Raw genomic sequence first — 13,179 nt, 5'->3', positions numbered from 1 at the left:
TAGCGGACGACAAAGAGGTGGGGCGTTAAGTTTTTTCTAAATGGGCGGGGGGTGGGGGCCACCTCTCTCTTTGCCGTCAGCCAGCTGACGGCAAAGATTCTTTTCCGTCAGCTGGCGGACGGCAAAGATCCGGCCGATGGCAAAGAGCTTCTTTGTCGTCCGCCAATTCGTTGTCGTGTGCTTTTCAGTAGCTGATGGCAAAGAGCAGGCAGATGGCAAAGTAGCTGATTCCAGTAGTGGTCTCCAACGTATCTATTATTTTTTATTGTTCCATGCTATTATATTACCCCTTTCGGATGTTTATGGGCTTTATTTTACACATTTATATCATTTTTGGGACTAACCTATTAACCGGAGGCCCAGCCCGTATTGCTATTTTTTTGCCTATTTCAGTATTTCGAAAAAAAGGAATATCAAACGGAGTCCAAATGGAATGAAACCTTCGGGCGCGTGATTTTTGGAACGAACGTGATCTGGAGGACTTGGAGTGCAAGCCAAGAAGCAGCCGAGGCGGCCACGAGATAGGAGGGCGCCCCCCTTAGGGCGCGCCCCCTATCTCGTGGGCCCCTCGGGCGGCGACCGACGTACTTCTTCCTCCTATATATACCTACGTACCCCGAAAACATCCAAGGAGCACCCGGAACACAATTTCCACCGTCGTAACCTTCTGTATTCGTGAGATCCCATCTTGGAGCCTTCGCCGGTGTTCTGCCGGAGGGGGAATCGACCACAGAGGGCTTCTACATCAACACCATAGCCCTTCCGATGAGTTGTGAGTAGTTTACCACGGACCTACGGGTCCATAGTTATTAGCTAGATGGCTTCTTTTCTCTTTTTGGATCTCAATACAATGTTCTCCCCCTCTCTTGTGAAGATCTATTTGATGTAATCTCTTTTTGCGGTGTGTTTGTCGAGATCCGATGAATTTTGGGTTTATGATCAAGTTTATGTATGGATAGTAATTAAATCTTCGCTGAATTCTTTTATATGGTTGAGTTATCTTTGCAAGTCTCTTCGAATTATTGGTTTGGTTTGGCCTACTAGATTGATCTTTCTTGCCATGGGAGAAGTGCTTAGCTTTGGGTTCAATCTTGCGGTGTTCTTACCCAGTGACAGAAAGGGTTGCAAGACACGTATTGTATTGTTGCCATCGAGGATAAAAAGATGGGGTTTATATCATATTGCATGAGTTTATCCCTCTACATCATGTCATCTTGCTTAAAGCGTTACTCTGTTCTTATGAACTTAATACTCTAGATGCAGGCAGGAGTCGGTCGATGTGTGGAGTAATAGTAGTAGATGCAGGCAGGAGTTGGTCTACTTGTTATGGATGTGATGCCTATATACATGATCATGCCTAGATAATCTCATAATTATTCGCTTTTCTATCAATTGCTCGACAGTAATTTGTTCACCCACCGTAATACTTATGCTATCTCGAGAGAAGCCTCTAGTGAAACCTATGGCCCCTGGGTCTATCTCTTATCATATTTGCCTCCAATCTACTTTTATTTGCATCTTTACTTTTTGCATCTATATTATAAAATACCAAAAGTATATTTATCTTATCATACTATCTCTATCAGATCTCACTTCCGCAAGTGGCCGTGAAGGGATTGACAACCCCTTTATCGCGTTGGTTGCGAGTTCTCAGTTTGTTTGTGTAGGTGAGTGGGACTTTTGAGGAGCCTCCTACTGGATTGATACCTTGATTCTCAAAACTGAGGGAAATACTTACGCTACACTTGCTGCATCACCCTCTCCTCTTCGGGAAAAATCAACGCAAGCTCAAGACGTAGCAGGTACCGAAGAGGCTAGCAATGATGGAAGGGTGAGAGTGCGTATAATCCATGGACTCACATTAGTCATAAAGAAATCATATACTTATTGCAAGAATTTATTAGCCCTTGAAACAAAGTACTACACGCATACTCCTAGGGGGGAGGTTGGTAGGAGTTAACCATCGCGCGCCCTCGACCTTCACGCAAAGATAAACAATCAAAATACAATGCGCGCCAATTTGGTTACATAGTTAGTAGACCATACGTGCATGCTTCGGGAATCACAAACCTTAACACCAACATCCTTAATAAACGTAACCATCTACTAGTACCTCCCACATATTATCATCTCTATATCGCAAAACTATTGCAAGGAATCAAACATATCATATTCAGCGATCTACAAGTTTATGTAGGATTTTATGACTAACCATGTGAATGGCCAATTCCTGTCTTCTCTCTAAATAGATATAAGTGAAGCAAGAGAGTTTAATTCTTTCTACAAAAGATATGCCCACACTACAACAAATATAAGTGAAGCAAAAGAGCATTCTAAAATGGCGCTTTTCTATGTGAAGAGAAACAAGCAATCCAAACTTCAAATGATATAAGTGAAGCACACGAAGCATTCTATAAAGCCATACTCAAAATATTTAAGTGAAGTGCAATGAGCATTCTATAAATCAACCATGGACTATCTCATACTAGCATGGTGCAAAAAAGAAAAGTAAAAACTAAATGCAAAAGACGCTCCAAGACTTGCACATATCACATGAATGAAACGAATCCGAAAACATACCTATACTTGTTGAAGAAAGAGGGGATGCCTTCCGGGGCATCCCCAAGCTTGACGCTTGAGTCTCCTTGAATATTTACTTGGGGTGCCTTGGGCATCCCCAAGCTTGAGCTCTCGCCTCTCTTCCTTTTCGTCATATCGAGACCTCCTCGATCAAACACTTCATCCACACAAAACTTCAACAGAAAACTCGGTAAGATCCGTTAGTATAATAAAGCAAATCACTACTCTAAGTACTGTTTCAAACCAATTCATATTTTGTTTTTGCATTATAGCTACTTTAATATAACTTGTACATGGCTTAATCCACTGATAGAAATTGATAATTTCATCAAAACAAGCAAACTATGCATCAAAAACAGAATCTGTCAAAACCAGAACAGTCTGTAGCAATATGAACATTCACCATACTTATGGTACCCAAACATTTCTACCGAAATTAGGAAAAATAAAAAATTTGTACATAAAGACAGTGCAAAAATAATCAGAACCATTTGATGTTCCAGTAAAAAATGTAAAATCGCGCACTACAGCCAAAGTTTCTGTCCTGCACCGCACAAACCAACAAGCATTGTAAACATCCTAAAGGCAAACCTTGGCACATTATTTTTATAATACAATGGAATTTTACAAGGGGATAATTATTTTTGATGAAAAGTTTCTGTAATTAAGATTCACAAAGTTTCCGTGAGCATGAACAAAGTTCAAGGAGCTCTCCCACTTCAACAATGCTTGTCTTTCTCACTTTCACTTTCCTTTTTGAAAAGTTTTGGGTTCCCCTCTTTATTTTTATTTTTGTTTTTAAACTATATGAAAGCACTCAACAAAAATAAATGACTCTCTAAAATTTCCGGGTTGTCTCCCTGGCAGCGCTTTCTTTAAAGCCATTAAGCTAGGCATATAGTGCTCAAGTAATGAATCCACCAGGATCCCACGGTATAGCAAAGCCAATTTTAATTAACAATGATTTGCGATTTAGTAGTGAGCACAAAGTAACATATATCATGTAACAACAAAGTCTAACTCTCTTCCTATGCATCGGCATGTCATAAAAGAACAATTCATGCACACATAGTAAAGGCCAATGCATAGTATAAGCAGTTTCTTGCAATTTTATCATACTGGAAACATAGAGAGGTGGAGATATAACTCGTCTCTCATAATAATTGCAAGTAGGAGCAGCGAGCACATGCATATCATATTCATCCAAATTATCATGTGCAATGGTAGACGGCAACCCATCAACATAATCCTTAATAAGCACAAACTTCTCCGATATAATATAGTCGAGAGAATTCAAAAAGATAATAGGACTATCATACGTGGGTGCAATAGCAACAATTTCATGTTGACATAAGGAACTATAGCAAGTTCATCTCCATAAGCATAATTCATATTGGCATCTTGGCCACAAGCACAGCAAGCATCATCAAAAAGGGATATTTCAAGAGAATCAACGGGATCATAACAATCATCATAGCAATCATCCTTCGGTAAGCACGAAGGGAAATTAAACAATGTATGAGCTGAAGAGTTACTCTCATTAGAAGGTGGGCACGGGTAGCTAATCCGCTCTTCCTCCTTTTGTTCTTTGCTCTCCTCATCATCTTTTTCATCCAATGAGCTCACAGTTTCTTCAATTCCTTCTTCCATAGACTCCTGCAAAATATTAGTCTCTTCTTGGACATCGGAGAAGTCCTCAATATATGGTTTAACATAGGCATTAGAAGCATAATTATCATAACAATATTTAAATATGGCAAAATTTTCAGATTTGTAGAGAGTAGCATCATACTTTTCAATCAAAGAAGCAATTTCATAAGCACCCTTAAAAGCAACAAATTCTTCAATTTTTTGAACATCATAGTAATTATAAACACCCTTAGCATACGAAGATACGATTCCATTATCACTAAACTCACATTGGTAGGGAAGGTGTTTCTTAGGGTTTTCAGAATAGCAAGTAAAATCATATATTTCACATAAATTCCAAGCATAGCATTGCAATCGATGAATTTGATCCAGTAAAAGTTTCCCTTTTTCAGATATACGATGTCGCACATAACAAGCATGCTCATCTAAAGATTTTCCCTCAACTAAGCTAGTGGGGGTTTCGGCACGAGCACAAAGGGATCGAAGATGATCCAAGTAAAAAGCTTCAGGGGTGTGATAGATTTTGAGTGGTTCTTCAACCATTGGTTCAGTATGTACAACTAAGTTTTTTGGTATTTTGCGTTTCCTATCCATAACTAAAGATAAAAAACAACTAAGAACAGCAAATAAAAATTACTTAGTGATAAAGCAAAAAAGCACAGACGAGAATATTCACCCCACACTATGACTCCCCGGCAACGGTGCGAGAAAAAGGTCTTGATAACCCACAAGTGTAGGGGATAATTGTAGCCTCTTTCGATAAGTAAGAGTGTCGAACCCAACGAGGAGCTAAAGGTAGAACAAATATTCTCTCAAGTCCTATCTGCCATTGATATGACTCTACGCATGCTTAGTGTTCGCTTTACCTAGAATAAGTATGAAACTAGAAGTACTTTGTAGGTGTTATTGGATAGGTTTGCAAGATAATAAAGAGAACGTAAATAAAAGCTAGGGGCTGTTTAGATAAAGAAGCAATAAAGTAAATATAGCGAGTGTGGAAAAGTGGTGGTAGGAGTTGTGAAATTGTCCCTAGGCAATTGACTACCTTACTAGACTGATAGCAAGTTTTATGTGGGAGAGGCATAAGCTAACACACTTTCTCTTCTTGGATCATATGCACTTATGATTGGAACTCTAGCAAGCATCCGCAACTAGTAAATATCATTAAGGTAAAACCCAACCATAGCATTAAAGCATCAAGTCCCTTTTATCCCATACGCCACAACCCCCTTACTCGGGTTTATGCTTCTGTCACTCAAGCAACCCACTATAAGCGAATCATGAACATACTGCAACACCCTACAACGGGAATCCCTCACGTTTGCACGACACGGAGGGTGCAATAGGACAGCAACATAACCACAAGCAAATTGAACCAATCATAGCAATTCACCAATCACCGGTAGGACAATGAAAATCTACTCACACATCATAGGATGGCAACACATCATTAGATAATAATATGAAGCATAAAGCACCATGTTAAAGTAGAGGGTACAACGGGTTGCGGGAGAGTTGACCGCTGAATATAGATGGGGGAAGGTGATGGAGATGTTGGTTAAGATGGCGGAGGTGTTGGTGTAGATCGCGGTGATGATGATGGCCCCCGGCTGCCACCGGAGGCAAGGCGGAGAGAGCCCCCCATTCTTATTCTTCCTTGACCTTCTCCCTAGATGGGAGAAGGGTTTCCCCTCTGGTCCTTGGCTCCCATGGTGTGGGAGGGGCGAGAGCCCCTCCGAGATTGGATCTATCTCTCTGTCTCTCTCTGTTTCCGCGTTCCCAGATTCTACCCTGGCACCGTTTCTTTTATATCTGGAGATCCGTAACTCCGATTGGATTGAAACCTTCACTCAGATATTTTTCCAAAAATTAACTTTCTTGCGGCCAAAGAAGAGCGTCAACCGCCTTATGGGGTGCCCACGACGATCAGGGGCGCGCCCCCTGCCTCGTGCCACCCTCGGGCACCGTCTCGCGTTGATTTTTCTTCCCAAAAATCATAAATGCTCCAAAAATAATCTCCGTCCGTTTTTATCCCGTTTGGACTCCGTTTGATATGGGGTTTCTGCGAAACATAAAACATGCAACAAACAGGAACTGGCACTGGATCAATATGTTAGTCCCAAAAATAATATAAAAACTTGCCAAAAGTATATGAAAGTTGAAGAATATTGGCATGGAACAATCAAAAAATTATAGATACGACGGAGACGTATCAGCTCCCGGGGGCATCACCTAGTGCATCTGAGGCTTCAAAGATGCATCTATTCAGCTCACCAGACTGCAACGGCATAAGTCAGTCATGATGACGAATACAATAATTTAAATACAACCGTCGGTTCAAACTTACCACTCTCATGATGAGGGGTGCAAACTCCCTAGATCCACTGTGCATGTCTCTGATGCCGGTCTGGTAGGCCTCTTCCTCGGGGTCATCCCTCTCTAGCTCCGCGATGTCTTCCGCCGTCCACCGAGGCCTGAGACGAAGACGGTGCTTCTGGCCATCATCGTACCACTTCATGTGTCGGTCCAGGTAAGCATCCCAGTCAGTCACTTTCCTCTCCCCGTCTTTCCGGTACCTCCATCGGTTCCACTCTGTCACATGAGTTTTATGCTCCTCTCCCCAGTCTGTGATCGACTGATTCTTCTGCCGGCTCATCCTGTAAGACATAGGCCACAAGAAACATCATAAGAAAGTTGCCACACAATGAAATCATGGGCACGAAGAACAAAGTGCTCACATATGGAGCGCGTGGCCGCCGGTATCGGTAGGCGGGCCTGGTGGGGTATGCCGATACACCCCAAACTGCGTGGCCACGCGGTGTGGCAAGTGCCACTCGATGGCGTACACACAGATCATGGGCAGGATGCACCGCCAAAGACCACGGTCCTCATCGCACATCACGTTCAGATCAAAGTCCCACGTTTGATCATGATACGGCCACCAGTTTACCTATTACATATATGTTGGTAAGTTCCCACTCTCTCGGTTCAAAGTGGAATCAAAGAGAAAGGTGTTGAGCGAGTTCATATACCTGCCAATGCGTCAAAGCGTCCAACTCGTTGGTGTAGGTCTTGTACGAAGTCTTGTTTAGGCCTGTGTAGAGTTTGACAACGTCCCACTCGTAAGCTACGGTGGGGTGTCGAGTCTCGTCGCCGTCCTTGCTATAGGCACCCCATGGGCATCTTGGCAGCTTCTCAGGACGCCCCACCGGCAGCCGCTCCCACATCCAAATGAAGAAGGCCCAGACAAATCCACCCACATTGGACTTGTCTCCCGTCCTCTGCGTTGTGTCGTCAAGCTGCAAAAAATCAAATGAGGATCAGATATAACAAAATGTTATGGACATACTTTCATAGGTAGGCGATTAGATACTCTCTTACCGAACGGTATAGGTAGGCGAGAGATGCAGTCCCCCAACTGTACCCTGCATCCCAGTCGGCTAGGAAGAACATATACGACCAGTTGGCAGAGTTCCCAGATGCGTCTGGAAACACGACCTCCGTAAGAAGATACCACAGGTAGGCCCTCGCGTACCACTCCACAGTTGTCTCATCGGTGCCTTGGGGGCATGTCTTCCGGTGCTCCGAGAGCCAGGGAAACGACACACCGGATGTACGGTTACCCTTAGCCTCGGGGCAGCCGTCGATGAGGGTGGTAACCCTCTCCTGCCAGTTGGTCCTCTCCACTCGCCCGGTCAGTGCATGACCCTCTATCGGCATGGCAGTAATCATCGACCAATCCTCGAGGGTCACCGTCATTTCTCTGCATGGGAGATGGAAAGAATGGGTCTCCGGTCGCCACTAGTCAATCAAAGCTGTCAGAGCTGCGTGGACAAGCGTCGGCGGCTGACGCTTGAACTGCAACACGAAACCCAACAGTCGGGCTCTCTTGAAGAACGGCGCGTAGCACTTGTCGTAGTCCATATGCCCATGAACCCCGTGACCCCTCATGCGCAGTGGCTGGAGCATCTGTCAAAAAGTGAACGCCAAAAGTTAGGAAATTATTTCATCAATCCGAAAACTTTGATCAATATTTCATTCATATCACTTACCTCTCCGTTTTCTATGAAACGGGCACGATGACCCTTGTCGAATGCCCAGTCCAGCATGGAGTACCGTGGGCCGATGTTGTCCGCAAGAGGTGGCCGCCTTAATAAAATTTCATAAACAAAAACATCATAAGCATAAGCATACATAAACATGCATCATATCAAAACCATATCACCATGCATCATATAAAAAAAAAATCCTCCAACAACATTTACTACACATGATGGATCAAATCATATCAACATGCATCATATCAAAAAAAAATCCTCCAACATGCATCATATCACCAAAAAAAATCCTCCAACATTCATCTTCAATGTATTATCTCCAAACAACATCTTCATATCATCATATCAACATGCATCATAAAACTACAATCAAGTCCTCCCATATGCATTACATCATAATTTTTTTAACAAAAAAATTATGAACTAGGGTTCATCTTCACACTAACATATGAACTATTGATTAGAGCTCATATTCAATACCACTACTTACTAAAGAACTAAGAACTAGAACTACAATCAAGCTAAAACAATCTTAGGTAAAAAAAAATCCAATCTAAGTTCAAAAATATGAGGGATTTCAAGCAAATAATGCGTCGAATCGGAAGCAAGTTTGCAAAAACTAATTGGAGGGATCGGAGGAGCTTACGTTCCTCTCTTCGGGGCCATCTTGATCTGCCAAAACGGTGAAGAAAGGAGAGTGGGGCGACTTGGGGGAGAAAGAAAGGAGAAACTGCCGATGGGGGCGGGGGGAGGGGTGGGGAGATGGGCAGGGGCGCGGGCGAAATAACTGCCCGGACCCTACCGCCAGGGGTCCTGGCGGTAGGGTTAGACAGGCTACCGCCAAGTGCTCTGGCAGTAGGGTGCGACGGAGGGGGACGACGGCCGTTTCCGCGTGCTGACGTGGATTAGTACCCAACCGCCAGGGGCCTTACGGTAGACTGTCTAACCCTATCGCCAGAGACCTTGGCGGTAAGAAAAAGGGTCAAATCCTAATTTTTTTCCGAACCGGGGTCAGATCCTGAATTTGTATCAAAAAGGGTCAAAACACGAAATTTTGCCGCGTGGAGAGCCGTGACGTCCATGCCTTGGGGTGAGTTCCTGTGAGAACCCTTGCCGGTGATTTTTTTTTTTTTTTTTTGCGGGGGCGGCGCTGTTGGTTTGCACCGTGCGGGGACAGAATCTGGCTAGAAGGAGGTGATGTGGGTCGATCACGTGTACGCGTTTCTTCTTGCTTTGAGACATGACGCGCATGAGAGGACTAGACACGCAAAAGGAGCATGCACAAAGGTGTATAGCATGCAACAGAGAGAAAGGTAGATAGGGGTTTGGATACGCGCGTACAGCTCGACCGATCGAAGAATGATCGATGGAATGGACGTGGACCTGAAAGTGAAAGGTGACTCACTCACTGCCTGTAGTAGAGTACTATTCCGTGGAATGAATTGAATAAAAATAAAGCGAGGAGGGAAGAAGGGTGCATGCGTCGCAAAAGGACGAGCTGGCCCGGCTGGACAGTGGCCTCCCTCCTTGCTGACAGGACGGGGAGCCACCCACCCACCTTCACCAGCATGGCAGCATGCATGCCCGCCGCACATGACGCCCACTCGCCGCTGTTTTGTTTTTCTTTGGTCCCGTGTCAGGTCGCTCTCCCTCTCCCTGCCGGCGCGTCCCACAGCTTCGTACCATGGGGCGAGTTAGCCTGACCGGACGTACGCACGGCACGGCACGCACGCACCAGCCAGCCCAAACCGGTGAACCGCATGCATGCATACGCGTACCAACTTGAGCTGCCGGCCGCTCCTATTCCCGGCACGTCCGTCCGTGCGCGCGTGCGTGCCCCCGGCCTCCGCGCGCGCCCCGCCCGCGCACATTCTTAATTCATCCCCCGACCACGCCGCCCCGACGCTACGTCCGTCCCGACCACCCCTCCCTCTCCTCCCTATCCCTCTCCCTCTCTCTCCACCGGCCGGCCCCATAGCGAGCTAGCGAGCGATGGCCGCCGTCGCCGTCGTCGGGTTGATGGCTCGCCGCAGCGGCACCCTCCTCCTCCTCCTCCTCGTGATTGTCGCCGCCGTCGCCGGGACGGCCTCGGGGGCCGCGCTGGTGGGCGACAAGTGCGCGGCGGGCTCGCAGTCGCCGTGCGGCGACGGGATGCGCTGCGCCACCTGCACCCCGCTCGCCGGGGCCGGCGCCGCCGTGTGCTCCCGGATCACGCCCGTCGACCCCAAGACCCACGTACGTGCCCATGCGTGCGCGCGTTTCCTTGGTTCAATTCGTAAATGTAGGTAGGTTCCGCGGGTCCGACGTAACGTGCATGCGTGTGCGTGTGCGTCGCAGGGCACGGGGCTGCCGTTCAACAAGTACACGTGGCTCACCACGCACAACTCCTTCGCCATGGCCGGCACCACCTCCCCCTCCGGCACGCCCGTCCTCTCCACGCCCAACCAGGAGGACACCGTCGCCGACCAGCTCAAGGTGCCCACCCACCTACCTACCTACACCTTCTTCTTCTCTTTCAATGAATTCTACAACAACGTGGACGGACGATGGATGCATGCAGAACGGCGTGAGGGGGCTGATGCTGGACACGTACGACTACAACAACGACCTCTGGCTCTGCCACTCCTTCGGCGGCAAATGCTATGAGATCACCGCATTCGTACGTGCGCACGCAACCCACCAATATAATCGGCCTACTAGTACTCCCTCCGTTCGGAATTACTTGTCTTGGAAATGGATGTATTTAGACATACATTCATTTCCGAGACAAGTAATTCCAAACGGAGGGAGTACCTCTCATCCTTCTAATCTAATCACCATGCACGCACGCACGTACGTGCCGCTTCTGCTTCTGCATGCATGCAGCAACGGGCGTCCAAGGTGCTCAAGGACGTGGAGGGCTTCCTCAACGCCAACCCGGACGAGGTCGTCACGCTCTTCGTCGAGGAGTACACCGGCGCGGGCGCCCTCGGCAAGGCCCTCTCCGCCGCCGGCCTCACCAAGTACCTCTTCCCGCCGGCCACCATGCCCAAGGACGGCGCCGACTGGCCGCCGCTCAAGGACATGATCGCCCAGAACCACCGCCTCCTCGTCTTCACCTCCAAGCAGGGCCGCGAGGGCTCCGACGGCGCCGCCTTCCAGTGGGACTACGTCCTCGAGACGCAATGTACGTGTCACCTCTCTCCTTCTTCTTCTTCTTCTCGAATCTCGATCCATCACCTTGGATCATTTCTTCCTGCGTAAAGAAAAAAAATAAAATAAATGTGCGTGCAGACGGGGGCGATGGGCTGGTGGTGGGGGCCTGCCCTAAGCGGGCCGAGTCCAAGCCCATGGACTCAAAGGCGCTGTCGCTGGTGCTGCTCAACTTCTTCACCACCAACCCCAGCCAGAGCTGGGCCTGCGTCAACAACTCCGCGCCGCTCATCTCCAAGCTCAGGGCCTGCTACGACGCCTCCGCCAAGCGATGGCCCAACTACATCGCCGTCGACTTCTACATGGTACCTACACTAGTTTATTTTTTGGCTTTTGCACATGCATTCTCATTGTGATGCCGATGGCATGCTACGCGCAGAGGAGCAGCGGCGGCGGCGCCCCCCTGGCGACCGACGTGGCCAACGGCCGCCTCCAGTGCGGCTGCGACAGCATCGCCTACTGCAAGGTATCCATCCACGTCTAAGCCATATGTTTGTAGTACGAGGTTCGTTGCAACCGTGGAATCTTGTACCGACTAACATATGTTTAAATTGCAGGCAAACGCCTCATTTGGAACATGCGCGCTGCCGTCCTCAACCCTGTCCTCGCCTCCCTCGTCACCGCCGTCACCCTCCCCACCTTCGGCTTCCTCCTCGCCGAAATCATTGCCATTGGCTTCGTCACCGCCTTCAAAACGATCCATGGCCCCGTCTTCGTCGCCCTCTGCAGCTCCAGCCCGGTCACGGTCGTGGTCTTCGTCGGCCGCGTTGTCCTTGTTTTCTTTCATGGATTCGACTGTGGACCCTTCTCTATCCACATCTGTAGCTTTGTCACCTTCCTTGTCCCCGTCTTCATGGCCCTCTCTGGGTTCTGCTAAGCCTTCGACCCTCTCCCCACTATCGTCGCCCTCTGTTTCCTCCCCGTCATCGTCATTGTTGAAGAAGTCTCCAAAGAAGAAGTCTTCAAAGAGCACGATCAATGTGATGTCAGTAGATGAACTCGATCCAGAGAGTACAACAACAGATGAAGGGGCAACACCAAAAGCGTCTTCGAACAGTACTCCAAATCAAGGGATGGCTCCAGAAGCATCTCCGAATGGTACTCCAGACACCGGGGCACCACAGAGAACGCTTCCAAAGAGCATAGCAGAACCGCCGACACCGACGACACATCCCGAGGCGGAGAACAGCTCCAGCGCGGCGATCCGGCCCAAGACCCCACGCCGGAGCTCCCTCATCGGGACCGCGTTGCTCGTGTTGATCTCATTGTCTTGAAGCTTGGTCACCCGAGACTCCGTCGGAGGTGAACGACTGTGCTGGATACGGAGCCGACCTCAGATCTGTAGATGCACTTCTCAGCCCGCTACTTGTACAATGGCGGCGTATAGTCAAGCTGATAGTTTTTCAATCTTTTCCATGGTACTGATGCCATCAGCATGTCTCTTTCATCATCGGTGGGTAGCCATGCACAAATAGTTAGTGGTACTTTGATTCTCTCTATCTTTTTTATTGTCAGATCACAGATGTGTAAACTGAACTAAATGTGGTGAGTTTTTCTTTTTGTTGGTGGGATTATACTATGAGCTTTCCAAAGTAGCATCAAGTATACAAAGTGAGGGTGTGTTTGGTAGCTGTTCTCACCCTAGCATGGATGTTACCCTTTGAGACATGCTGAGTGCGGATGTGCTGAATACATGCAA

General features: G+C 47.5%; 1 protein-coding gene across 1 annotated transcript; it reads left to right on the top strand.

Annotated features, from left to right (window-relative positions):
* Window positions 1-10,307: 10,307 nt before the first annotated feature.
* On the top strand, window positions 10,308-13,179 carry LOC119368977 (PI-PLC X domain-containing protein At5g67130-like). Its single transcript, XM_037634065.1, has 7 exons — window positions 10,308-10,523; window positions 10,626-10,763; window positions 10,849-10,947; window positions 11,154-11,454; window positions 11,562-11,785; window positions 11,860-11,946; window positions 12,038-13,179. The coding sequence occupies exons 1-7, from the start codon at window positions 10,308-10,310 to the stop codon at window positions 12,752-12,754; spliced, it is 1,782 nt and encodes a 593-aa protein (XP_037489962.1). The 3' UTR covers window positions 12,755-13,179.

This window comes from Triticum dicoccoides, chromosome 2B (assembly GCF_002162155.2).
Source record: "Triticum dicoccoides isolate Atlit2015 ecotype Zavitan chromosome 2B, WEW_v2.0, whole genome shotgun sequence".
Taxonomy (NCBI): Eukaryota; Viridiplantae; Streptophyta; class Magnoliopsida; order Poales; family Poaceae; genus Triticum; species Triticum dicoccoides.
Note: the sequence above shows the minus strand (reverse complement) of the source record. Positions and strands in the feature narration are given on the sequence as shown.

Bases quoted from the DNA above. Each gene is read 5' to 3' on its own strand.
- LOC119368977 (XM_037634065.1), top strand. From the start codon at position 10,308: ATGGCTCGCCGCAGCGGCACCCTCCTCCTCCTCCTCCTCGTGATTGTC. The intron at 10,524-10,625 runs GTACGTGCCCAT...TGTGCGTCGCAG, and splicing joins CCGTCGACCCCAAGACCCAC to GGCACGGGGCTGCCGTTCAA. The intron at 11,947-12,037 runs GTATCCATCCAC...TTTAAATTGCAG, and splicing joins ACAGCATCGCCTACTGCAAG to GCAAACGCCTCATTTGGAAC.